General features: G+C 36.7%; 1 protein-coding gene across 3 annotated transcripts; it reads left to right on the top strand.

Moving 5' to 3' along the window:
* The first annotated feature begins 395 nt into the window (after positions 1–395).
* On the top strand, positions 396–26175 carry LOC112202403 (proteasome adapter and scaffold protein ECM29). Of its 3 annotated transcripts, XM_024343408.2 has the most exons (35): positions 396–693; positions 846–1013; positions 1104–1193; positions 2286–2422; positions 2519–2606; positions 3714–3796; positions 3914–4020; positions 5126–5278; positions 6040–6104; positions 6647–6734; positions 6833–6911; positions 7067–7175; positions 8230–8289; positions 8415–8533; positions 9823–10207; positions 10300–10484; positions 10615–10687; positions 11633–11783; positions 11866–12035; positions 12611–12958; positions 13719–13886; positions 13974–14264; positions 14514–14690; positions 15438–15701; positions 16782–16880; positions 16970–17154; positions 21631–21966; positions 22279–22432; positions 22551–22661; positions 22780–22947; positions 24154–24280; positions 24603–24761; positions 24855–24967; positions 25066–25125; positions 25797–26175. In XM_024343408.2, exons 1-35 carry the CDS (start codon positions 511–513, stop codon positions 25992–25994), a joined length of 5451 nt encoding a protein of 1816 aa, XP_024199176.1. In that variant the 5' UTR covers positions 396–510; the 3' UTR covers positions 25995–26175. The 3 variants fall into 3 exon arrangements, 2 of the variants coding, with proteins under 2 accessions (XP_024199176.1, XP_040362033.1); XR_002937341.2 differs by lacking the exons at positions 24855–24967; positions 25066–25125; positions 25797–26175 and adding an exon at positions 24395–24504 and having other exon boundaries at positions 24603–24629; XM_040506099.1 differs by lacking the exons at positions 24603–24761; positions 24855–24967; positions 25066–25125; positions 25797–26175 and adding an exon at positions 24390–24409.
* The last annotated feature ends 1250 nt before the right edge of the window (positions 26176–27425 follow it).

Genomic DNA, 27425 nt, shown 5'->3' with positions numbered 1-27425 from the left:
TTTTTTCACTTGGGCCACGTCAGCTCCTTATGTTTTTCCTCCCTCTTTCTTCTTCTGAGACCCGCGCCCTTTCTTTTCTCTTTTTTTTTCATTTTGGCTGCGTCAACCCCTTCTATTTTTCCTCCCTCTTTCTTCTTCTAGGGCCCGCGCCCTTTTTTAATATTTTTTTCACTTGGGCCGCGTCAGCCCCTTATGTATTTCCTCCCTCTTTCTGCTTCTGGGCCCGCGCCCTTTCTTTTCCTTTTTTTTTCACTTGGCCGCGTCAGCTCCTTTTTTTTTTCTCCCTCTTTCTTCTTCTGGGGCCCCCGCCCTTTCTTTTGTCCTTTCATATGCGTTTTTTTTTTTTCTCAGTCGACGGGGCTGGTATATGATTGAAATCATTGAATGTTGCACAAGCTAGCTACAAGACATAAAAAAAAAAAAAAAAAAAAGCTATAAGAAATCAAACCCAGCAGTCGAGTCTGCAAAAAAAGTTTTACCGCCAAATTTGTGTGTCGTGCGGTGAAAGAAATGGCGGAAACACCATCGTCGGTATCATCTTCCAAATCGGATGAAGAGAAAGAAGAGATGCTCGACCGGTTGCTCACCCGCCTCGCTCTCCGTGACGACTCCAACCTCCAACCTCTACTCTCCAAGCTCCTCCCCTATACTATTTCCTCCCTTTCTTCCAACTCCTCCGCCGTCCGGAACAAGGTCACCTCCCTCTCTCTCTCTAATTGGTTTTCTGAAGCAAGCTCTGTGTGTCTAGGGTTTTAATCTTCAATTTCACAGCTAAAATTCTACTATATCGGTGTAGAGTTAGATTGTGGACTTGAAATTGAATTGAAATTGGGGTTTTCTGACAGGTGCTAGAAATACTTAGTCATGTGAACAAGCGAGTGAAGCATCAACCTGAGATTGGTTTGCCCTTGACTGAACTATGGACTATATACTCGGAAGCTCATTCTGCTCCAATCGTGAGGAATGTTTGCATTCTCTACCTCGAGATGGCAATGGATCGTGCCGATAGAAAGGTTTCTCTTCTTGCTCCTTCCCTTGGGCTGTTCTTATGTTCATTAGTTAGTGTTGACAAAATCGAATGATATCTCATGTTTCTGTTGTAGGAGAAGGAAAATTTGTCACCCATGCTTCTGTTGGGCGTTTCCAAGCTTCCTCAACAGCACCAAGAAATTATACTCAGACTTGTTATAAAGGTATCTCACAGTTTTATATGGTTTTCTTCTATCCCTTGTCGCACAATTTTTTATTTTTTTTTATTTTTGACCTCTGTACTGTAATTTTAGATAGATATACTGTCATAGGTTAGGCTTAAGAAGAAACAAGAGGCTTAAACAAAGTGAATTTGGCCTAAAAAATTGTTGCTTCGCAGCTTAATAGCCTAAATATTTACTATAGATGGTAAACCAACAACTCAACAGTTTAAAAACTTGCTGTTCCAATCACTTTGCAACCTGGATTAAAGGAGATGGTGGCTCAAGCGTGCTTGAAAGTTCTCATGCAAATCCTTTCACAGCTACCTAATTAGTGAATAGTGATGGCTCAGATCTGGTCTGTGCTCTGGCAAACTTTCTCGGGAAAGCTAAGGTTCCTCCTAAGGTAAAGATTTTGGGATGGCTTGTTGTGCATGGGAGGTATACTTCAAGGGAGGAGACCAGGCTGTTGTTTCCCTTCACATCGGTGTATTCTATGCAATGCTCAAGGGGAGAGTGTGATCATGTTTTCGTGCATTGTGAAGTGGCTACTTCTTTATGGAAAAAGTTGTTTAGGGAGGCTGGGAGGATTTATTTGTTAAGTGAAAGCCTTCTGCATTTGGCAAAGGAAAAACAGGCCAAATCCTTTGGGGATGCGCGGTGGTATGGATGGAAAGAAATAAAGGGATTTTTGAAGCATATGGTGGCGTGGATTGAAGATCTGTGGGAGAGAGCCAAATTCTGGGCTGTCTATGGGCCTCAATATTACACTTTCCTCTATTATTCTAAATAGCAAGCTGCTGTGGTCTAGCATTCTTAGACTTTGCTGTTTTATTGACAGCTGAGATGCTTAGTCTAATGCTCTTGCTATCTCCCTTAGTGTTTTCTGTGTACTTCCTGTCCGCTCCTTTGTATTATGCTTTTTGTTTCTTCAATAAAAAGCTGTTCCTTTAAAAACAAAAAAGATGGTAAACCAACAAAGCTGGGCATGGTATCCGAGTCAAACCTCTGCAAAGAAAATCCTACAATAAGTGTTGCAATGTGTGGGTTCTTTTTTACATGAATATTTATAACTGTGTTCTCACTTGATTTCAGGTCATTGGTGAACGTCACACAAGCGGAATAGATGGAGAAGTTGCTGCAAAGTATGGACTGATAAACGATTCTCAAGACAGAAACGTTTTTATCGAATTTTGCCTTCACACAATCTTATATCAGCCATCATCTCAAAGGTCTAGTGGAGTTATATAAATCTCAAAGCAGTTCTCTTTAAACAACATTCTTTTTGCAATATCAAACTAAAAATTGTTCATGCCTCTTCAAAACAGAGAATGCCCGCCAGGACTTTCAATTGCTCAAGCCAACCGCGTAACAGCTAGACAATCATTGAACAGTGATATGCTTCTAACAAGAAAGGTAGGTTTAGTACAGGCTGAAAACCTTTGTTCTGTGATACTAATTATTATCATATAGACATTATAGATGGTTTATCTAATGCTACATTTACTTACGGGACAAATGGGTAGGAAGACATTATGCAATATGTCTGGTCTTGTTTTTTATTGTTTGGTTAGAGAGAGAATGGAAGAAAGAAAATGTTGGGAAAGTGTTTTTCCCTTATTTGGATGAGAGTTAGGGCAGAAAGAAACCCCTATCATTTTCCCTAAATTTGTAGTTCTTAAATGGCTATGTTGGCAAAAAATTTAAGCATTATGAACTTTTTTGTTTCTTTCCACTCCCAAATTGGGGGTTTAAGGATCTTTGGGGTGAAAGAAAAAGGTCTACCTCCCGTTTCGTCTCCTCATCTTCCAAACCTATGAAAGACCTCACATGCTCCAATCTCAAGGAGATTGGAACTTGTTGTATACTCCATAGGGATCTCCTTAGCTGTTGAGTAATCTTTTCCAGGCTTTTGGGGAAAGGCAAGAGAGATACGGAGAGCTTGCTGTTGGCATTATTTATGTGGTTATTTAGTTTCTTGATTTTTCTCGATTGGAAATGAAAAGCGCGGGAATGGAAAAGCTTTAGGATCGAGTGCCGTTACTGGTTTTAAGGGTTGCTCCCTTATATTATACTGATTTGGCTGTTATGAAGTGAGAATTGTTTCTCTTGTTATTCTAGCTCTTAGTCTCTATCACTTTTTGTAGATTCTTTCTCACAGCCCTTGTCTATGGACTGGTTATCCGCCCTTGGTCTATCTCTATTATATACTAAACTCATCATGTCTTCTGAAAAAAAAGAAGAAGAAGAAAAGAAACAAAGATAACTTCTCTTTTACCTACAGATGTGTTAATTTAACAGTAGAACTTTTTATTGCTATTAGTCCTCGCATATTACTCATGGTGTGTGTTAATATTTTCTTTTACCTACAGAAGTGTTAATTTAACAGTAGAACTTTTTATTGCTATTAGTCCTTGCATATTACTCATGGTGCGTGTGATTATTTTCTCGTAGCAATCTTATTTTTAGAGTAAACATATATTGGGTAATAGGACATTTAGTCACTTTGTTGTCTGCAAGCAGTTAGGGATCTTGAATGTTGTTGAGGCCATGGAGCTGGCCCCTGAGCTCGTTTATCCTTTCTACCTGACTGCCTCCATAGATTGGTATATACTAATTTTCCCATTATATGTAATCTTAATAGCATTTTAATTAGTGTCCTTCATATTTTGATAGGTCTTTAATATTTGGATTTGTATTTGTTTATGATTGATTGAATCTAGTCAAGAGCTTGTCGTCAAGAGAGGAGAGGAGCTTGTAAAGAAGAAGGCTGCTGGAGCTAATTCAGATGATTCAGTCCTCATAAACAGACTTTTTTTGTTATTTAATGGTAGGGGTATAAAGTTCTTTTGTTTTGTTTTAATTGGTTTACATGTGCTGGTTGCCATTTATAATTTTGGATTTGATTTTCACTTTTCTGATTGTTCTAAATTCTATTATACCATTAGTATCTGTATTGGCCTTATGTGGAGCTATGTTTGAGCTACTCTGCTGCTCATAGTCCTTTTTTAATCAGAAACTAGCATAACAGGGTGACTTTTATGGTTAGTTAAAATTATAGCTCCAGTTGGGGTCAGTTTCTTGACTTTTCAGAATTCTGAAATAGTCCATTCCAGGCATTTTCTTATCATTAGAGTGCTGCTGTGTTTTAGCTCTTTTGTTTCTATTTTGCTTGCTGTTGTGATGTTTATTGCTTTTTTGAGTTATAGTTTTCCCCACATAGCTTGCAAATCAGTAGACTTCTTGTCACCTGGGATGTAATTATTCCTTCTATTTAGAAAAGCACAGATAGAGTGGTATCAGATACCACCAGCTAATCAATGAATGAGTAGACTGCCGCGGAGAAGCGAATCATCCGCTACAGGAATGAATGAAAGAAGTATAGCCTATGTTTCTACATCTCATCTTGTCTTCAGAGGCAGGAAAGGGGGCATGGTTTTAGGGAGAGATGATTTTTTGGCTATTTTTTTTTTATCGTTGTATGGAGAGGAAAAAAAGGATCTTTGTGGAAGCTGGGATGAGATTATGGTTCGTTTTGAGCATCTCTTTGGGCTTTGCTCTCTTCAGGGTTCAGATACTATTTTAGTTATCAAAATGAAATTCAGTTTTTATTTTTAATTTTTTAATTTTTTTATACATCAGTTTTAGGACAAATCAAACACATTCCTGTTTTGGTTTATGTATTTGTCTTGAGGTTTTTGATAAATTTCTCATCCATTGTACTTGTATTCTAAACCTTGATTCTGTTTCTTTAATATACATGCATGGAGTTCAGGCCTTTTATCTATACTTTAGTTTTATTTACATCAGCCAAGTTAGATTGCATTTTTTTTTTTTTTGATATACAGGGGCTAAAACGAATATTCATTTTCATGTACAATATCTTTTTATTTATTTTATTGTATCTAACACATTTATGTACCAATTAAATGCAGGAACTGCTACATCTCAAAATGTTGGTCCTGAATCTAGAGTCACTCCAGCAAGTCCTGCTTTGAAAGGAAAAATGATGTCTATTTTCTGCCGGTCTATTACAGCCGCTAACAGTTTCCCTTCAACCTTGCAGTGCATTTTTGGTTGCATCTATGGTATGGAAATTGTCTTCTCAGGGTAAAAAAGATATTGAATTCCCATATTTTTGATCCATATTCTCATTTGCAACCAAAAGGTGTTAACGAGTGTTTCAGTGTGGTCCAAAGTTTTTTGATCATTCGTCAGATTAAATTGTTCTTCAGAGTAAGGTGAACGCCTATCTCATGCATATCTGGATGATTTTGCCCTTTTTTTGTTTAGAAATTACAACAATGCCATTGAATTAGAAACAATTTGTAGCAGAGGAATCCAAAAATTGTAGGAACAGTGTCTAAATATCACAGATGGAAATTAGCTGCAACCATTCAGACTTTCTATCAGCTCGATGCCATCTCTGTACTCCAATCTGCAAGCTGCAAAAGTATTTATGTTTTATTTATATATATTATTTTAATGAAGCTAACCTTATTAAAAGGATAAACAAAGTCTCTTTAAGGCCCTCATCTATCCAAAAAAGAAGAAAGAAAAAGAAACAAAATATAACACATAGGACTAGAATTCCACTAATGCTAGTTACGTGATCTTCACTGCATCTGAAGATAACATCTGCTGTAACCAACTTCCTCTTGACTGAATGTCAAGATGATATCAGCTGCAAACAATTTCCAACTTTGATCCATTTTATATCTCTTTTTTCTGGATATACTTGTCTTGATCATAATTATTTCTATTTTGTATGTCACCTATGTATTGCAATGTGATAGAAAGCCTTAATACTGATAATTCTTTTTGTTATGTTGGTTTTGAAACTTAATAGGAAGTGATACCACATCAAGGTTGAAGCAGTTGGGAATGGAATTCACTGTCTGGGTATTTAAACATGTAAGGATCTCATGATTTGGTGCATATCTTGTTTTCCCTCTGAAACTTTTTTTGAGGAGGTATGCTGAAGAAGGCGTCTCTAGGTTACAGTTTGACATGTTAGCTTTATAGTTGTCAGTAATTAGCTATTCGGTTTTGAAATGAAAAATTGAGAAATGGAGAAGAAAAAGAATAAAACATGTATAATTTGGTGGATTTTGATCCACCAATTCAGTACCTGAATTATTTCACATGATGACATTACGGAAGTCTGATTTCGGCTTATTAGAAAAATTATTGGGGTTTATTAAGTTAGAGTTCGTGTTCAATTTGAGACAGTTGTCAAGGTCCTTATTTACATGCAAACTAATATAAAAACCTGTCAATTTTTTTGTTAGTTCTTATTTCATCACTCATTCTTTGTATTTCACCTCTATGTTTCTTTTTATCTTTTTTAATGTTGTTTCCTATTGGTTTTAACTCTTTAAGTTGAATTTTCTTGTCTAGTCAATTAACATTTATTTCTCTATGTTTTCTCTTTCTTTTAATTTATATGCGTGCAGTCCATAATCGATCAACTTAAACTTATGGGCCCTGTCATTCTGAGTGGAATACTGAAGTCACTTGACACTGCTTCAAGTTCAGAATCAGGTTATTCCATAAACCCGCAAGTTTCGTTTATTTGTATCTTTTACCATTATATTAAAGTGGTAGAATCTCACTCTGATATTGGTACCAAATTTACCCAGATGCTACTCATAGGGACTCCAGAACTTTCGCTTATCAAGCTATTGGATTGCTTGCACAGCGGATGCCTCAGCTTTTCAGGTTCAATTTCTTTGCTTTCTTTCTACTGGTTGGAAATTTCTGTACCATTTACTATTAGTTAATATCTAGTAAGTATGGGTGTTCAAATAAAAAATCTGTGTTCTTTTTCGAACTTATTGTGTAACAATATTTAATTTTGAATTTTCTTTTTTCAGAGATACGACTGACATGGCTGTGCGTCTTTTTGATGCATTGAAGGTAGAGACCCAATATTTTCGCCTCAGTATTCAAGAAGCAACAAATTCTCTTTCCACTGCGTATAAGGTATACTAGTTTCTCTCTTTCTGGTTAAAGTTATTTTCAGATGATCTTTCATTTTTAATTATGAAATAGTATGCTTTCAGTGATTGGAAAAAGTTTATGCCATGGACAAGTTATCCAACAGACAATATTTACAACTCGTCTACAACTACAAACTGATCTAAACATCAAATCATTATTTCATTTTAGGAAACAACAATTCAGTTGAATGAAATTTGGTTATTTTTAAGTAAAAAGAAAGATGAAACAATATAGCTTAAATAGAGGAGATACAAAACAGTGGAAAAGAAATCCACCAAGCTTGCAATCAGAAAAGAGAGCGGGAAAGACTGAAACAAAAGAACCATAAGTTTTACATTATTCTCCCTTGAGTTTGTAGCTTTTCATTAACCTTTCTTATTGTAAAAGTTGATGGGCTCTCGTATAGGAGTACTTATCTTCATGGCTTGTTATGCTTCCTATATATATATATATATATATATATAGAACTTTGCTCAGGAACGGAGGTCCGTTCCTAAGCTAGGAACGAATTTCCAGTTTTTTCCCACTTTTCGATCACACATTTACATCTTAATAGTTCAGTTTTTAGGTCCTAATGTATAGATCACTTTTGCAAATTTTCAGCCAAATTGATGATCGTTAAGGCATCCAAAACTGCAATTTACATGAACGAACCGAATCTGTCAAACCGGAACCGTTCGTGTACATTGTTGTAAATTGCAGTTTTGAAAGCGTTAACGATCATCAATTTGGCTGAAATTTTGCAGAGATGATCTATACATTAGGACCTCAAAACTGAACGGTTAAGATGCGAATGTGTGATCGGAAAGTGGGAAAAAACTTGAAATCCGTACCTAAGAAAAGGAACGGACGTCCATAGTGGTGACGGACTGTGTGTGTGTCTATATATATATATATATATATATATATATATGACACTTAGATTTTACATATATATGATTTTTATTAATTAATTAAATTATTTTTTTATGTCCTTTGAACAACTACTGCTATGCATAATACAAGTTAGTGATCCTGGTAATTATCTAACCTACAGGGAGCCCCCTCAACAGTACTAAAGGATCTGGAGACTCTTTTGCTCAAGTATACTCAAGAGGTATCTTACTCTGGCATGTTGGTGGAATCGATCTCTATTCTAAATTTCTGGAATTAGAATATATTCTTCATGGGGGTTTCATAATACTTTTCCTAATCGAGTTCTAATTTACTTTTGCACACCAGGAACAAAGTGAAGTAAGATTCTGCGCTATAAGATGGGCGACTTCTTTATTTGACTTACAACATTGTCCAAGCCGGTATATCTGTATGCTTGGGGCTGCTGATATTAAATTGGATATAAGGTAATGAAATCTTCTATTCTTGGTAACTCTAGAATAAGCATAAACTTGCTTATGCTTTTTATTTTATCTTTACTATCCACACCCCTGCTGAATCATCTTCTCCCAATCTTACTGGAGCCAAGCCAAAACCACTAGGCGTGACAAGAAATACCATAAGCTATGCCCACTTTGGAGTGGCTTTGTCCTTGCCTAGGTTGCATTGGACTTTGGATACTATTCGCTTGAAGGATTTGGTTTCCTAGTTATCTACGTATACAATACAAATCCTGAGTTTGTTGTCATAGGCTTCACCAAATTATGAAATGTCTGTAACACTCTGCAGAATAAAAAGTTCCAACTCATAAGGAGGCCATGTAATAGGGTCATTATCATAAAATAATAACAAACGGATTACATATGAACAGAGACGAAGCAGTAGGTGAGAACAGATTTCCCACAATAAATCCAACCTGACCAACAGCTTATTTATCAGTTATTTATTCCCACTCCAACTTCTGTTTCTCATCCCTTTACCAAATTCTTTCATTTCATTGTGGATGTAAGCGAGTGAGTGATAACTGGATCCAGGATGTTTATTTATATCATTTTATAGGAAGCAGAGCGTTTTATTAAATGGAAAGATAAGTACAGTCTTGAAAATTGCTTCCCCATCTGAGCCTCCTATTCGTGTTACTGCTGCTGTGTTGGACTACTTGTCTAACCTTTATTGGCTAAGATCATATTTATTTATAGTTCCCATCTGTTTTTGGGCCATGTGCTCTAATCCAACAAAAGCATAAAGTTAGTACATTGACAGTGGCCCATAAATCCAACACTCGATCCTCAAACTACAGAAGTCATCATCCAACTAACAACAATGTCCCTAGACCTAAAATTGTTGGACAGCTGCATACCTCTCTAAGATTGTTGAACTTCAGGGATGACTTGTTCTCAGCAATTGCATATATGGGAGGGGCTCTGTTCTTCTAGCTCTTTAGTCCGAATGTCCCATCTTGCTTTTATTGGGCTTAGTTGTTTTTGCTGTTTGGGTTTCAGTTGGTTCTATTTTTACCTCGCTTCTCATTAGGTTCTTATCCACCTTGTTTGTATCTTGTTTTAGTTTAATTGTATCTTTGTTTCTTTAAAAGAAAGGGAAAATAATATATGTACATGCATACGTGTACACATTTCTATAAACCTTTTATTCATAGAATTACTATTGCCATCCTCTTTATTGCATTTTTTTCTTTGTAATATCCTTGTATAGATATATTTATTATGGGAACCCTAAAGTATTAACTTTTACGAAGGGAGATTGCATTTGAAGGCCTTTTTCCTATGAAAGATGATGGGTCAAGTATGAGTGAGCAGATACAAGAGCTACATTACCCCAAACTTGGAGACATGTTAGATTATATTCTTTCACATCGGCCAAACTTGTCAGAACCAGCTGAGATGCGGGAGCAGAAGCTTCAGTTTCCCTCAAAAACGTATCTAGTTATTATTGAATTTTTGTTGAAGTGCTTTGAGTCAGAATTGGAGCATAATAATTCAATTAAAGGATCAACTCAGTTTCACTCGTCTGTAGAAGCAATGTGCTTACTTCTGGAACATGCTATGGCATATGAAGGGTCTGTTGAGTTGCATGCCAAGGCTTCCAATGCATTGATTGCGATTGGATCTCATATTCCAGAGGTCATGATCATGACTCATGACTGCATTTTATCTTATTTCCTATTTTCCTGTTCTCTTCATGTGCACATCTGACAAATCATAGTTCTTTACAGCTTGTAGCTTCACGTTATGCAAAAAAAGTTCAATGGCTAAAACAATTATTGAGTCATATTGACTTAGATACCCGTGAAGCTGCAGCACGATTACTTGGTATTGCTTCCTCCGTTCTTCCTCCAGCTGCTTCATGTGATCTTATTTCTGAAATAATTGCCTCAGTAAGGGGAATACATAAGTTAAGGTTGGTTGCATCTATCTTTTACAAAAAATAATGTTTACCTGCTTGAGATTAGCAAAATTGTCTTCTAGTTTTACATTTTGCTTTTATAAAGACATAACTTCTCATTTTATGACTTGGTTTAATTTACCAGGTTTGAGGTTCAACACGGAGCATTATGTGCATTAGGTTATGTAACTGCAGATTGTATGTCTAGAAAACCAGCTGTAAGTTATATAAATGATGCTGTTCCCTCTAATTCTATATTTTCAGTTATTTGGGTGATACTCGAGCTTTCCTTTATAATATCTATATGAGGCCTGCTCAGCTAAGGATCATTTTTTGAGGGACTATGACGGACAAGTGAATTTAATGGATTAAAATAAATATACAGTTTTAAGTTGTTATAATTTCAGCTTTTAAATTTAATATGTGGTTGAGATGTCCCTCACAGTTCATTAAAACTGTCTCTTAGGTGGGCAGGATTGTATTATTACATATCCTAATAAACAAAGAAAGTAAGGAAGCTCTTGAATACACAGGAGAAGACTATTCTCAAACATAAATTAGTTCAGAAAGAAAAATTTGTTTTTTTTTTTTTTGTTTTGTTTTTTATTTTTTTATGTTTTAATTTTTTCTGTTAGGAAAAGAAATCTGGCCTTGATAGCCCCTGTTCACCTTAATGTATTTCATTAGATTTTCTGTTTGTTTCTTTTGTTTTGTTCAGTTGTTTTGCTGATAGTATATAAGTATGCCAAGTCCATCCTTTGTTTCCAGATGTTCAGTCATCAAGCCTATCTAGTAGTTGCTCTCTGTGTAAGGAAACCAAAATTGTGTGTGTGCTGGCAGGGTTTAGGATACCCAAGTGGGCTAGCTGGCCCATATTGACTTGGGCTAGCTGGCCCATATTGACTTGGGCTAGCGGTTGCAACGTATAGAATTATAATTCCCTTGGTAATTAGTATGTAAGCTATGTTACTCTTTATTTCAGTTCTTTTGGTTTTGTCTGCTATTTACCAAATAAATTTTGTCTTCAGTTACTGCTCATTTGTTTTCTTTTTCTTTTTCCTTTCTATATCTATAAAAGTCTTCAGTTTGCTTATGTTCAAATTTGAACTTGTTTTGTTCGCTGTTTTATGTGATTATGTCTGACTACGTCTATATTTCTGCAGATCCCAGAGGCATTATTTCAAACTACCCTAAAGTTACTTGTCGATGTTGTTAATTCTGAGACTGCGACACTAGCATCAGTAGCGGTCCAAGCATTAGGTCATATTGGACTGATCGTTGCATTGCCTTCACTTATTATTGAGTCATGTTCAGGTGACCCACTTGTTTTTTCTCATATCATGTATTATCTATACCATTAGATACAGATCTTTATTACTCATGAATTGAACTGCAGTTGATATTCTGGTGCTTTTACAAGAAAGATTGCGAAAGCTAGTAAAGGGTGATGATACCAAAGCAATTCAGAAAATTATTATATCCATTGGCCACATCTGTGTCAAGGAAACATCATCCGCGTGTCTTAATATTGCCCTGGAGTTGATATTCAGTCTTTCCCGATCTAAGGTTTGTACAAACTAATTCTTATATTTCTTGTACACTAATTGTCTTATTAGGTAAGCTCTCCACCAGTAAGAAAGGAATTCAGTTCCTATTTTCCTATCCCAACTTGGATAACAAGATAAGAATCAAGAGTGCTTTTGAATTAATTATTGAAGCTTGTTAGGTTGGTTCTGGTTACTTAGTTTATGAAATCTAATAATGATATGGGGATATGTTGTGGGTACGTCAACTATTAACTAAAGAAAAGAAGAAAAATTCTAAGCAAAGTTGAGTTTGCCAGTGAGGAAATATATGTTAAGCATCTGGAGTCATTTATACTTAGTAAGGTAGTGCACATATAGAAAACATGTAAATGGTCGTCTTATCCATGTTTGTCATTCACTAGTCAATAATTGCATACTTAGAAATTACCAAGGTTTAAATATGTCCACCATTACTCAGTCAAAAGCTCCTGAAAAAGTCTGGTAGCGGATGAAAATTAACAAAGGCTGGCGCGCTGATTTCCTAGGTGGAAGTACTAAGTTGCAACCGCATGCAAAAGTAAAATTTCTAATCCTTGCAACTGTTGATTAACACAGGTTGAGGATATCCTCTTTGCCGCTGGCGAGGCACTGTCGTTTTTGTGGCGTGGTGTTCCGGTGACTACTGATTTGATTCTCACCACTAATTATTCACTCTCCATGGCTTCTAAGTTTCTCATGGGAGATGCGAGTTTATCTCTCTCAAAACATAGCCCCATGGAAATGAATGAAGCTAATAAAGATCGTGATGACATGGTTCGAGAAGCAATTACTAAAAAGCTTTTTGACGATCTTCTATACAGTACAAGAAAAGAAGATCGCTGTGCTGGAACTGTATGGCTATTATCAATTACCATGTATTGTGGCCATCAACGAGCTATTCAGAAAATGCTGCCAGAAATTCAGGTTTTTGCTTGGAGAATTTCAGTCATCATTTAGCCATTCATATCTTTTTGATTCACCTTCTCACACGATTCAATTTAAAAAGTTATCTTCTATTACATTACAATACTCAAATGAAAGTGCTTTAATCATAGCCATCAGGGTATTTTAATCGCGGATGTAATTGGTCCATGGTCAAATATGGAATCAGCTAGCACCGTTTTCATATTCCAAATTTTTTTGTAAGAAGAAATAAAGTTCTGTTAGAACAAGTGAGCTACAAAAAAAAAGGTGGTTGTGGATAAGGAATTCGCAAATTCAAGACTGATTGGAAGAGATCGTCATGGTGGTTGTCTTTATAACTGCAAGGATTTAAGATTTTACAGTTGATTAGAACACAAGATCTTAAACTACTCAAGGAAAAATGATCATTATGTTGATCAATGAGAATATGACATTTGGTAGTGTAGTATCCTTACTTATATGTTATTGAGTTAAACCTCTTTCTATATTTAAATTCCTTCTGACATGTTTGTCATTTATAGAATATACTGTTGCTTCACCATGAAACTCATCTTTGTTTAATTCTTCATTTGCTCATACTATGAAAAAGTAAATTATTGTTATTATTTTATGTATCTAGTCTCATTCATTTATTTTATGGAGCTTATGGTTATGGGGAGGAAATTTATACAGATCAGTCATTTCTGATGAATATTTAAATTGACATGTGATGGATGTTGTAACTTGATGTATGAGATTATAAATTTTTGTGTACATGTAGGAGGCTTTTTCACACCTTCTTGGTGAACAAAATGAACTTACGCAGGAGCTGGCCTCACAAGGGATGAGTGTTGTGTATGAAATTGGTGATGCATCAATGAAAGGAAACTTGGTAAATGCACTTGTAAACACTCTGACAGGTTCCGGGAAGAGAAAAAGGGCTATAAAGGTCAGTATATACATCTCTTTCTTTCTGTCTCTTTCTGTCAATCTGCAATACTTTGTATTCTTAGGCGTTTAGAATTTTGTTATTTAGCTTGCTGAAGACTCCGTTCTTCCAAAGGGAGTTATTGGTGAAGGTCTTAGTGGAGGCAAACTCAGTACATACAAGGAGCTGTGCTATGTAGCGAATGAGATGGGACAACCAGATCTGATTTATAAGTTTATGGATCTGGCTAATTATCAAACTTCTCTGAATTCAAAGAGGGGTGCTGCCTTTGGTTTTTCAAAGATAGCAAAGCAAGCAGGAGATGCCCTGAAGCCACACCTGCGGTCCTTAATTCCAAGGCTTGTTCGTTATCAGTACGATCCTGACAAAAATGTGCAGGTATGAGATAAGTCGGTATTCTTCCTAAACTATGAAAGCTATGGATTCTTAACAGTGACAACTCTATAACTTCTAACTCATCTGTGGTATCTGTTTCTCAATGTCAAATGATTATTAATGTGTCTTTCCTATATTCTTCAGTTAGTTGTATTTCATCCTTCATCTTTCCTTCTATTACGAGTTGTTACAGATTGAAAGTATCCATCTTTGTATTAACTTTCTGTTCATACTTTCATACGATGTATCTAGGATGCTATGTCACACATATGGAAGTCACTGGTGGAAGATTCAAAGAAAACCATTGATGAACACTTGGACCTCATTATTGATGACTTGTTAATACAATGTGGATCTAGGATTTGGCGCACACAAGAGGCATCCTGTCTTGCCCTTGCAGATATTATCCAGGGCCGGAAGTTTGATCAGGTGATATAGACATCGTTTATATAGTGCAAATTGCAGTAGGTGGAATTAGGTGTAAATACTAGGACTTTTTTTTTTTTTTTTTTTAAGTTACATTGCTTACATGTTTAAGATATAGATAACTCAGAGATCTTCTCCTGCATGAAGTTGTGCAAGCCCGACTTTACGCACCATTTTTTCAATATCTCTCACCTACTGATAAGGTGATCCCCTGTGAAGTCCTGCTTGTGCAACTTTGGTCAATGAAATATATTTATTTGTTTTCCTTGCTGTGGTCTAATTTATCAACTTATATAAGGTGATTAAACTTTATTTTTTATTTTTTATTTTTCTCTCAACAATAAGTGATTGAACTTTGGACACTGGACATATATACAAAAGAAAAAGAGTGTTCTTAGAGACTTGGCGGGACTTTAGAAAAATTTGTTAGTTTGTATAGGTGTGTGCTCACAGACTTCCCGAACATGGCCTGTGTCTGTCCTGAACTAGTATTTATTTTTGCCATATTTTGTGTTTTGCCCCCTCAGTTCATACCTATATGTAGGTGCTAGTCTTCTCATATATTGGGAATAAAAACTTTCATATTTCTATCCACTCTTTTTCTGTTATCGTTATTTATGTTGAGTGAGTACGCTGGTGATCTGCATAATTCCATATTTACATAATTTGTTCTCTGTTTGTTCCTATATTGATAAAATCTTAATATGGTTTTTGTTGGCTCTATTTCTTTCTATTTTGTGGGGTTAAAAGGTTGGGAAGCATTTAAGGAAGTTATGGTCAGCAGCGTTCCATGCCATGAATGATATTAAAGAGACTGTTCGAAATTCTGGCAACAAGTTATGCCGTGTTTTAACTTCATTGACGGTGAGGCTTTCTGATGTCACCCTAACTGATGTATCAGATGCAAGCCAAACAATGGATCTTGTTCTGCCTCTTTTGCTTACAGAAGGCATACTAAGTAAAGTTGATAGTATTCGAAAGGCATCTATAGTGGTTGTTATGAAGCTTGCAAAGGTTAGTATTGTTCTTCTGCTTTATAGAAAAATAACTATTCCCCAGTTAGCATTGCTTTATGATCAGTTAAGAAATATTTTGACTGGACACAAAGTTGTGTTCTCTAACAATGGCATTGCTTTTTTTTTTTTTTTTCTCTCTTTAGTTTCATTTTGTTTAACTTTGGTTTAGGAAACGGACCAACTTTATTTGCTCAATCGTCAGCAACCCAAACAAGTCTTTTCCTATAGAAAAATAAAACAAGAAGTTAGCAGAGGCCCACTTAGAGAATACTCATACAAAGAAAAAACAAGTAACAGAAAAAAATACATAAGAAATAGACTGCCCCTACTGTGGAAGTTAGAAATAACCGCAGTAGAACCTCAGTAACAGCAGAGCCTTAGATAGTCAGACTTCCACATGATATGCAAGAAATGAAAGGTCCAAAAGCTATATACACTTCTCAAGGGAAGTCGAGTATTTATTAAATACATTATGGAGTTGTCTTATAGGGAAATGCCATATGGAACCCCAGCATAATATAATGCTTTCCATTTTACCAAGTAACAATACCTAACTAGTTGAACATTCCATGATATGATAAACTTCCAATTTCATTACATTTTGTTGAGGTGTGTTAACTGTACAGCTGGCTCCTTCAGCAAGGGTAAATGGTTTTGTTGCTAATTCCATTTAAGGGAACATAATTCTTTTTTCCTGTTCTATTCTTGTGGCATGTCTAGCTACTACTATTTAGTCATTATAAGCACAGTTGACCACAGTACCTATCTGAACATGGTAGTGGTGCCTAGGTGAATCTTTGCCAATGTGGACCAAAAAGCTGGTTAGACCTTAACTTGGTTAGCTCCTTGAGCCCGGATATATATGTTTTGTTCTTCCTCTGTTTGAGATTTAAAAATAGTTCTTTTGTTCATGCTTACCTAATTTGAATCTTATACAATGGAAAAAAAAAAAAAGGTTCTGTTAGCATCTCTAACATATGTGTGTGTGTGTGTTCAACCTTAAATGGTCAATCTTCTCTTGTTTGAATTAGAATTCAATTGTTATTGACAACCATCGTTTATCTTTGATTTGTTTCAGGGGGCTGGCATTGCAATTCGTCCACATTTATCTGATCTAGTTTGTTGCATGCTGGAAAGTTTATCGAGCCTGGAGGACCAAGGGCTTAATTACGTGGAGGTAGGCAAGATTTTATTTGTAAGTTGTGTTTAGAATTTAGCTCATTCTGTCTTCTTGTGCCTTTGTTCAATTTCGTTTTGCACTTCCAGTTGCATGCAGCAAATGCTGGGATACAGACAGAGAAGCTCGAAAGTTTGAGAATTTCGATCTCAAAAGGCTCTCCCATGTGGGAAACTCTTGATCTCTGCATAAAAGTCGTGGACGCAGGATCATTAGATCAATTGGTTCCTCGTCTTGGTCAATTGGTTCGGTCTGGGGTTGGTCTCAATACAAGGTATATAATTTTACAACTTAATGTAGCACAACATAAGGAACAGACAATTAGGAACATATATGATTTATCTGCACTCCAATCACTTTCTCATGGTTTTTCTTTTCTAAAAATTAAATATCGGATGACTGGATCTTTTCTTTCTTTTCTCCTGCTGATAAGAAACATGCTTAAATAAGAGGAAATTAAAACTTATAATTCTACATTCTAAACACTCTGAACTGGTGGAGTTAGAAGTATCACTTCTGCATTTGTCATCAGCGCCACTAAATTCCCAAAAAAAATTGTGCTCTTCCCAGTCATGGATCTGTATATGGGAACTTCTGCACTGGATTGGAGTTTAAGAGGATTATGATTTACCATGTCTGCAAACTAGGCTTACATCAAGTTCTTGATCTCCTGTTCACTTCATTTCTCAATAATATTGAGGCCTGAGTAGTACCTATCGGATGATACTATTAATTAGACTTTTCTCCCTTCATTAGGACCATGCTACCAGGCATGATTTTGATGCTTCTGCCTGGTATGGAACACTAATAGCCCTGTGGTTCAAGGATATTCAATTGTTCTGTAGCTGTGGGAGATATGCCCACATTAGCCAAAGTACGCACGACACGTGTTCTGTAGCTTTGGGAGATACGCTACATCATCCAAAGTTGGCATGACACTATCCAACATTGCCACACCAGCCTAAGAACGCATGACACCATCCAACATCTTGATTTTAACTGCCCCAGACCCATGATGTCAATTATAAAGCTGTCAGGCATATACCCATGTCCTCCAGTTGAACCATTAAAGCCTTCATCATCCTCATTTAAAGTCGAAAAATTCTGCTTTTATGCAACTCCACTTTGGTGGGTTGGGGGGAATGACTCTGGGTGGGGAAAGCTCTCCCATTCTGGTTCATGGTTTCTCTTCGCTATATGGTTCATCCGGGAGAGATCGAGCTTGGTGGGAATGACATACGTAACCAATAAACACGTTCTTCAAAGCGCAATTATGTTTAAACTTGTACGCCTATGGATATGAACATATAAACATAACAGCCAAACACACAGGAGACTAGGGAGACAATGAAAGGACATATAACAAGGAAAATGGATTATGTTTCATATTGGTAACCTTGCTGACTAGGGACCCATATATACACTACCCATAGCACAAATTGTTTATGCCTATGATTATGAACATGGGCCAGACTAAGGAGACAATGAGAGGACATATGGTAAGGAACGTGAGAGGTGTCTGATACTGATGAAGGATACGAGCAGAATATTCTAAGTCCGGATTTGGAAAGTAGTTTCAAATAAGGGGAAATGATCATTTACCTAATTTCAGCTTAAAAATTGTCCATTTGCTCCAGTAACAGTTTTGTAACCTCATTTACCCAAAACACTCTAAGAGATTATTTCCCTAATACCCAATTTTTTTTTTTTATTCTTTTTATTTATTTTTGGCTTTTTTGCCCTCTCGTTTCTCACTTAGAGAGAGAAGTCATCCTCCACCTTCATGTGCTCCGGTGACCAATGGCCGGCCGCGGACTCCGGCAACCGGTGACCGGAGTCCTCGGTCCAGTGACCGGAATCCGACTGCCGGACTGGTGACCGGATTCCGGCGTCTGATATTATTGCCCCCCAATGAACATATTATTGCCCCCAGTAACAAGTTTATTAGGGATCAATAATTAATAAACAATGAAGATATTTATAATTTTGAAGGTTTTGTAGGTTTATTTAAATAAATAATCTTATTATTGCCCCCCAATAATCATATTATTGCCTCCCAATAATCATATTATTGCCTCCCAATAACCATATTATTGCCCCCCGATAATCATATTATTACCCTCCAATAATCATATTATTGCCCTCAAGTGAATTGCATAAACTCCCAAAACCAAAATTAATATATTACAGACACAATTGATCAATTTATATGTTCAATTGTACATGTTCCTTCCCCACTCTCGGAGCTCAAGGTATACCACAAAAAAAAAAAAGTGCTCTGGGCACCAGATCAGATCAACCGGAGCCACTTCACCTATACTCTTCCAAAGCCGAGCAATTTTCCAGCACGGCGTTCATTCCCTTGGCTCCGAAGGTGCACGATCCACAGGATAGCTTCTTCAAACCTTGGAGTTCTTTGTGGACAACAGCATGCCTGCGTCAGTCAAATCGCGGCATGTGCGGAGCTTTAGTTTGGTGAGGTTCCGGCACAGCAACGGGATGGGAGCTTCAGATCAGTGATCGGTGATTGAGGGTGGTTGGCACCAGATCAGTGATCGGCACCAGAACGGTGATCAGCGATTGACGGTGGGCTTGAGGTCGACGAAGATGGGGCTTGGGATGTGCTAGCCGGCACGGGGCTCGAGGTCGACGAAGAAGGTGTTGAAGGAGTGGTCACCACTGCCGGCTGGAGAGAGAGAGAGAGAGTCTAAGAGGAGAGAGATCTGTGAGTTTCAATTTGATTAATAGGGGCAAAACTGTCAGTAGATGTTGAATTAGGTAAATGGGGTTAGAAAACTCTTAGTGGAGCAAGCGGACAATTTTTAAGCTGAAATTGGGTAAGTGGTCACGGCCCCTTCAAATAAATCTAGGCTTTATTGTTAGGATTCTTATAATTATTAGGATTATTTCTTTAGGATTCTTTAAGGATATTCCTAATTATTCTAGATTTCTAGAATTATCTTAGCCTCCCTATATACAGAGGCCTTTGTAGTCTTTTATTTTCAGATTTGAGTTGATAAAAATTGAAAGCTTTTGCTTCTATCCGTGTTTGTGTGATGCAACCTAACCTTAGGTGTGATGCCTAGAAACTTACTGGTGTGATGCTGGTAGTTCTATCCTTTTCTTCTTAACTTTCTTATTCTAAATCCCTTTTCTTCTTAAAAAACAAGAACACAGCAACCAAATCCAAGAGTACTCGAACAAACCCTAGTTCTACAGTTCTTTTGCTACTTGTCCTGCATCAGATACTCCAGAGTGTGAGATGCGATAAGAACTCTGGTGATGAAATATATAATTCTAATATATACATGGTAACACTCTCCAGCATAATGTTACTTTTACTTCTGAACTTTTCTTGATGAGCATAAAATCTCTGGATTAAATTTTGTTGTCTAACCTAATTATATTTCTTACAAGTGTTAAACTCCTTATGTTTACCACGTTCCCAAAGTATTAAGCTTTTTTAACTGTAACAACTTGTTTGTATTATTGCACTTCCTCTGACAGCTTGGCCTCTTCCTAGTTCCCAATGTTAGAGTGCCCATCATATTTCAGTTAATATTGGGAAGTTGCATTTTCATAGGATCTATTGCTTCCGCACATGTTTAGTTTTATTAGTTCTTTACACTGGTTCGCAAAAGCTTATCTTGTTAAAATGTTTCCCAACATTGTCATGAGAGTTAACAACAGGCAATAAGAGCTGAGCTTACATTGTTCTCTTCGATAACTTTGTAGTCTATTCCTAAGAATGTAAGCATTTTCCAGTTCTAGTTCAAAAGAAGTCCCTACTACACAACCTAACATTAATGAAGAATTTCAGAAAAAAAAAAACCCTAGCAGAGCTCCTCATTGCTCTAGTCTTGCGCACGTTCCCGTTTGCGCCCAGATGCCGTCGTCTGTCGGCGTGTTTCTTCTAAAGCCTTGGGCACGCTTGCGCCCAGACGCGGTTGCCTGTTTCTTCCTCTTTGGTGATTGGTTTTCGTTTTGACTTTCCTACCTTTGCAAGGATCTTGGCTTCTCTTTTGCTTGTGTGGTGTGGACCTGTGTTACCCGAAGGACGTGGGATCGGGCGCAGGTGGTGGTCGTGCTCATAGGTTTGTTGTTGTCCTCGCTGCTGCTGATTGGAGTGGAGGAAAGACAGATCGAGTCTCAAAAGATCGGGTTCCTACTCCGGTGCTAATCAACCTGGTCTGCTGCACGTGAAGAGGCCAGGGATGGAGTTGTTGATGTTATGCTGGCAAGGCCGTCCGCCAAAACCTCTGACGGCGGCGGCGATGATGGATTGGCAGATGCAGATTGGAGTTTCTGCCATTGTTTCTGGTTGTCACTTGGCCTGGGCTTTTGGGCTTGGTCTCGTGTTTGGGCTGGTAGGGCCTGTCGAAAGCTCTAACCCTTTTAGAGGGGAAGAGCACGTAGTGGTCTTGTTGTTTTAGTTGGATTAATTGTCTATGCTAGTAAGAATGTCTCTATGAGTCTTGTGGAAGTATTTAGTTTTAGCGTACCACAATTGCGTGCTCGGCGTGTAAAGTTAGGTAAACTAGATTGCCTGCAAGGCGAGGTGTTTTTATGTGGCATAGACTACTCTGAGTAGAAATGTTTCAATGGAGTAGTCTTCTGTACTATTCTTTATCTATGAACTGGAGCATACTATTGGTATGTTCTATTTTATCAAAAAAAAAAAAAAAAAAAAAACCTAACATTAATGACTTGAGGAATACTCTATTAACGACTTATTGTGTATATGGTGCAGGGTTGGTGTTGCCAGCTTTATTACCTTACTAGTTCAAGAAGTTGGTGTTGAAATCAAACCATATACGAGCAAGCTACTGAGGCTGTTGTTTCCAGTTGTGGAGAACGAAAAAAGTGCTGCATCAAAACGAGCCTTTGCTGATGCATGTGCAGTACTTTTAAAACATACAGTAGCCTCTCAGGCCGAAAAGTTGATCGATGACACTGCAGCTTTGCATATACGTGACCGAAATGCTCAAGTGGCGTGTGCGGTTTTATTGAAAAGCTATTCATCCAAGGCCTCAGACATTTTGGATGGATATCTTGCAGCTATACTTCCAGTAATTTTTATCTCAAGGTGTGGATATTACTGGTTCCTTTTATTACTGTTATAAGTCCAGAAATAATATTTTCTCTTTTTTTATCTGAAGGTTTCATCATCTTATTTATTAACATATGCCATATGAGTTTGAGTACAGTGCTGAGTTATCTTAGTAGGCATGACAGCTAAGCTATTACTTCAGTAAATTGTTAACATACCTTTCATTTTTGTATATGTTTTGTTAGACATTGAACATGCTGACTCTTGTCCTTAGAGACTTTCTAAAGATTATGAAATTTTGTTCATATATTATTGATTTGCCTTATAATCTGACATGTTTGTGAACAGGTTTGACGATGACAAGTATGTTTCTGGCTCGTTTGAAGAGTTGTGGGAAGAGCATACAAGTAGTGAACGTGTTGCCCTCCAGTTATACTTGGCAGAAATTGTTTCTCTTATTTGTGAGAGCATTGCAACATCTTCTTGGGCAAGTAAAAAGAAGGTAGATGTTATTGCTTTGTTTTTACCCTGCCATCACTCTGTTTAGAAATTGCATTTTAATTAGTTTTATAATTCAAATATTGATATACATTTTTGATGTCTCATTTTTCAACTTGCAGTCAGCCCAGGCTATTTCCAAACTCAGTGAAGTTTTGGGTGAATCCCTGGCTTCTTACTATAATGTCTTGCTCAAATCTCTTATGAAAGAGATTCCTGGTCGGTTATGGGAGGTAGAGAACAGATTCATTTATTTAAATAAGCAAGATGTTTTACTGACTGCTCTTTTCCACTTCTAGCGATAGCAGAGTATTTACTTAAAGTAATAGTTCTTTCCGCTGGTGTGGGCAGGGAAAGGAAGCTCTATTGTATTCAATTGCTGCACTTTCTGTGTCTTGTCATAAAGCAATATCAACTGATGATCCTCATACTCTGAATGAAGTTTTGAGGGTATTATCTTCAGCATGCATGAAAAAGGCAAAGAAATATCGTGAAGCAGCTCTATCGTGTCTTGAACAGGTAATACTCCATTTTGGATCCGTGGTACCTTTTTTTTATTTCTTTGCGTTCCCCAGACTAGGTGCACACTTCGTGCTGTTGGCCTTGCTTCTAATGCATGAACAAATTTAGATTATCTATTGGTCTATACTCCTAATCTATAACAATATCTTAATTTCTTGATGGTTGTGGAAGAGTTGGATGTCGGGATGGTACCAATGTAAATTGTAAAGGAAGGAACATTATAAGTAAATAATTCTTCTTCTTCTTTTTTTACGGGAACTTTTTCAAGTTGGACCCTGTGCAGAACAGCGGTGTGGTTTTAATTTTGTTTTAGCAGATATTAGAAGTGCAGCCATCTTATTTTGGCTGGGATGTTTCTCTCCTGGACAGGATGGTTTCACTTTGGCCTGGTTTGAGATTGTTGGTATGCGATCAACAAGAACTTGCTATGGTCTTAACTGAATTGTATTGTAATGGTTTTGCTAACGCCTGCCTGCCTTGAAAGATTCACCTGAGGTTGAAAGATTTATTTTTTGATTCACCTGAGATTGAAAGATTTTATTCCCGTTTAGTTATAAGATTATTTCAAATGGTATCAAATCAAGCTATTCATTAGAACCACTCTGAGCCCGGGTTGGAATCATGATCGGGAGATTCATGCTGAGCCAGATGAATTCGATGAGGGAATTGGTCCTGTGTTCTCATTGTCACCCAATATCGACTCATGTGTGTGGGCCCACCTGGTTTGCATATACTTTGTGTTTTGAAGAATATAGAACCCCCTATTTGGGAGCTCTAACCATTTAGGGTATAATAACATACAGAATATTGTCATTCTTTACCCATTGCCAATAATTTGGTGTAAACAAGATCTGGTATTGGTTGAATTTTCAAAGAAATCGAATGTCTGATGAATTTGAAATCTGATTTATTTTCCTGAGTGATTAATTTAGTCAACCCGAGTATCCTTTCTGATGATATTCTAATTCCAGTCTTTCCCTTTTCCTGTCAAACTAGTTGATTGTACAGCTTTCAGACTTTCCGTCTGCAGTGTACTGTGCAGTCCCCAGAATTACCGTTTAGTTGTATGCCTGCGTTCATATTCTTTCTTTAACTCTTTGGTGGGCCTTGGTGGAAAATATTCTGTTTCTGCTTCCCATAACAATATTTAAGCAAAGTTCTTAACACATGTCTGTTAACATTCCTTCTTGTGTCTGCTTTCAGGTTGTAAAAGCCTTTGGTAATCAAGAGTTCTTTAATGAGGCATTTCCATTGTTATACGATATGTGTAATGCTTCCACTCTCAGTGTTTCTGGGAAAGCAACTTTGGCTGGCAATGGTGCTAAAGCAGGTTGGTATAATTAGTTTTCATCGATCTTATGCAAGGATAACCATGGAGTTCACTTTGACTTTCTTATACATTTTATAAAAGAACTTAGATATACAACATATTGGAAAAGTGTAGTGTGCGGAAAGGGAGGGAGGTCTGGGGAAAATCGTCAATGATAATTCCCCACTGTCCACATACTCTTAGAGGTTCTCCAAGAGAAAATAAGCATCAACATGCCTCTGCATGTATGTAGTTAACTTTATTCTATGGAAACAATCTAGTAAAAATTCCTTGCAGTCATGCTTTTTATACTGCAGTTCCTTGAACATATCTTTCTTTGCAGATGAGGATCAAATTGAGCAGGTTCCTGTTTCACATGAGAAAATCTTGGACTGCATGACCGCTTGCATTCATGTGGCTAATATAAAAGATATTCTTGAACAACATAAGAACTTGATGCAAGTGTTGACTACTGCTCTGTCACCTGGATTTCCATGGACAGGTACCCTCTTGTGGTGTGGCCCTCTTTTGTTTTTTTTTTTTTTTTTAATTATCTTTACAAGACTAAACCTTTGGTATTTGATATTCGTGGCAGTCAAAATATCTGCCCTTTCATTGATAAAGGAACTTGTTTCAAGTTACCAGAAGGTTCTGGGTGACTCCAAAGAAACTTACGCTCATGCCAACATAATTTTGTTAGTTCGGGAGGTAGGCGAGATTATTCGACCTTTATATATCTCCATGCAATATGTAAACTCTTATTTTATTTATTTATTGATCTATTTTTTCTTACTGCTTCTGTTCAGTTGTTTCACTCAGTGGCACCTCAAGTTGTCGAATGCATAAGCACAATTAAAGTTGGGCAGGTTTGTGACCTTTTTCCTCTGTTGGTATCTTGTGCACATTACATTCGGTATCCTGTTGTCCATTGCTTTAAAGTAAATATCAGGAAATCAAAAGTAATGGATCCCCATGTGTAGTAAACATATGTAAAGATTATGCCCTACCCGCCACTTTATTAAATTAGACTGTGGATTGACCTTATTTTTCATTCTTAATTTTGCTCATCTTTTATTGGACTGGAAAATACAAAAGCTATCTAAATCTGAGAACCCTCCTAAAGTTAACTTTGTTTTTTTGGTACAATGGGGGGAGGTGAAACGTTCTACATTCATTTTTTTTGTTAGAATTTTTTTCAAATGCATTTATTTTTCTTATAAATTCATTGAAAAATAGTAAATTTGTTTGCAAAACCTTACCAACCGCCCTCTTGCATATCTTCTTTTTCTTTTCAACCATTGCATTTTTATTTGTTTTCCACCTTTCTCTTGCTACTTTGTCTCAATGATTCTTTTTTAGTTTTTTTACTGTCCTTTACTTGCAAGTTAATGAATATTAATTTAGCAACTAATAATTACCCGAGATTTAGATGATTTCCGAAAAACTTTTGCCTTTAGTAAGACGTAATTTTGACCTGAAAAGATACTACTTGTCTTTAGTTATTAATGTATGTTGCATTTTGTGTCCTCATTTATAGGTTCATGTAACTGCTTCAGAGTGCCTTCTAGTGATCATCACGCTTTATGGAGACCTTCGGTCAATTGACTCTACTAATGTACAATTTGGGGGTACGCTTCTGCATCTGTACGAAGTGGAGAAAAATGGCGAAGCAAAGTCCTTGTTGAAAAAATGTATGGATACCCTTGAAAACTTAAAACCAGAATGCCCGAGATAACTGAATTTTTATGCAAGTAGTCTAAGCCAAATTCGTGATCCCATTAATTATCATAGAACCAAATCTCATGTATGAATAGCATTACATTGCAACTATAGAGAAACGTTAACAATCAATCTACATTCTCGTACTTGTGGATCTATTTCTTACACCTTTTTAATTTTTCTATTCTTTTAATTCAGCTTTATTTGGCCAAATGTCTTAACTATCATTCTTTCGCAATTCTCTTTCTCATTCGCCATTTCAATTTTCAAAAAGCAACTAAAATTTAGAAAATCAATTTTCAATTCCTAAGATAAGCAACTGATGATAAAAGTTGAATTTCAGTACAAAATTCAGAAAAGAAAATTAAGAAGGAATTAGAATGAGTGAAACTCGCCCTCCTCATCAACTCTCTGAAGATGAAATAAGGAGAGGAGAGATGGGCGGTAAAAATGAGGGACGATCGATGATATTAGGCCTGGATTAAATCCTCTTCGACAGTTTTTTGACTTTTTCTTATGATTCGCGCGCGGGCCAAGAACTTTATTCAGCTACATGACTTGAGAGAAATAGAAATAGAATTGCAAAAAAGAGAATAGGCAAGACATTTTGCCAATATGAAGCTGAATTTTTTTATCTAAACGATGTTCATGTGAGACCACATATGAGAAGATTTGAGAAGTGGTTTGAGGAATAAAATGATGAGAATAAGAAACAACTTTTAGAAGAACTCATAAATCCAAGTTCTACATTACTTTGGGAACTACAAGTGAAAACCAATAATCAAAGGCGTCCACATAAAGAAGATACTTCAACTCGTCAGTTGCTTTCTGCCATGCCATGAGAGTCATTCATTGGCTCCTACACTTGTTTCTGAGCCTCCTAAAAAGAAATTGAAGAACCTTTCAAAAAAGACTCAATAAGAAGCAGAGACCAAAAGGTCACAAGTACGCAAGAAAAGGAAAAGTAAAGAGTTAAAAATTCAACTGCATTATGTATGTGGTTTATTGCACTTTGCTTACTAAACTAGTTATTTTTATTATTCAAGTGCCTAAACAACACTTACTCGGTGATAACACATAGATTGAGAATGAATATACAACACTGTTTTTTTTTATGTATCAACAACACATTTAAACCAAACTATCTTGATATAGATAGAAACTGTGGTGAACAGAGTAGCTAGCCGTACCTTTATTATAACAAAATGAGTGCGTATGAGCTTTGGACTTTTTCCTTATTCCATGAGTAAGTTTAAAGCTTTTCCGTTCATGCAGGAAGTTGCCTTGGGCAATATAAATACACTTTATGTTTTGGGATATGCAGCACTGTGCCATTTAGATAATTGTAATATACCACGACAACAACATGCTATATGTCTCTCTTCAATATAATATGTAACACTGTAATTATGAATGATATTCATAATCCCATGTCTCCATAAAAAGA

Source organism: Rosa chinensis, chromosome 5, assembly GCF_002994745.2.
Source record: "Rosa chinensis cultivar Old Blush chromosome 5, RchiOBHm-V2, whole genome shotgun sequence".
Classification (NCBI taxonomy): domain Eukaryota; kingdom Viridiplantae; phylum Streptophyta; class Magnoliopsida; order Rosales; family Rosaceae; genus Rosa; species Rosa chinensis.
This window is presented reverse-complemented; position numbering and strand designations above follow the sequence as displayed.

Coding starts and splice junctions, on each gene's coding strand:
- LOC112202403 (XM_024343408.2), top strand. CDS start 511: ATGGCGGAAACACCATCGTCGGTATCATCTTCCAAATCGGATGAAGAG. Junction 12,959..13,718: donor AAATGCTGCCAGAAATTCAG/GTTTTTGCTTGG, acceptor GTGTACATGTAG/GAGGCTTTTTCACACCTTCT. Junction 22,948..24,153: donor CTCTATCGTGTCTTGAACAG/GTAATACTCCAT, acceptor GTCTGCTTTCAG/GTTGTAAAAGCCTTTGGTAA.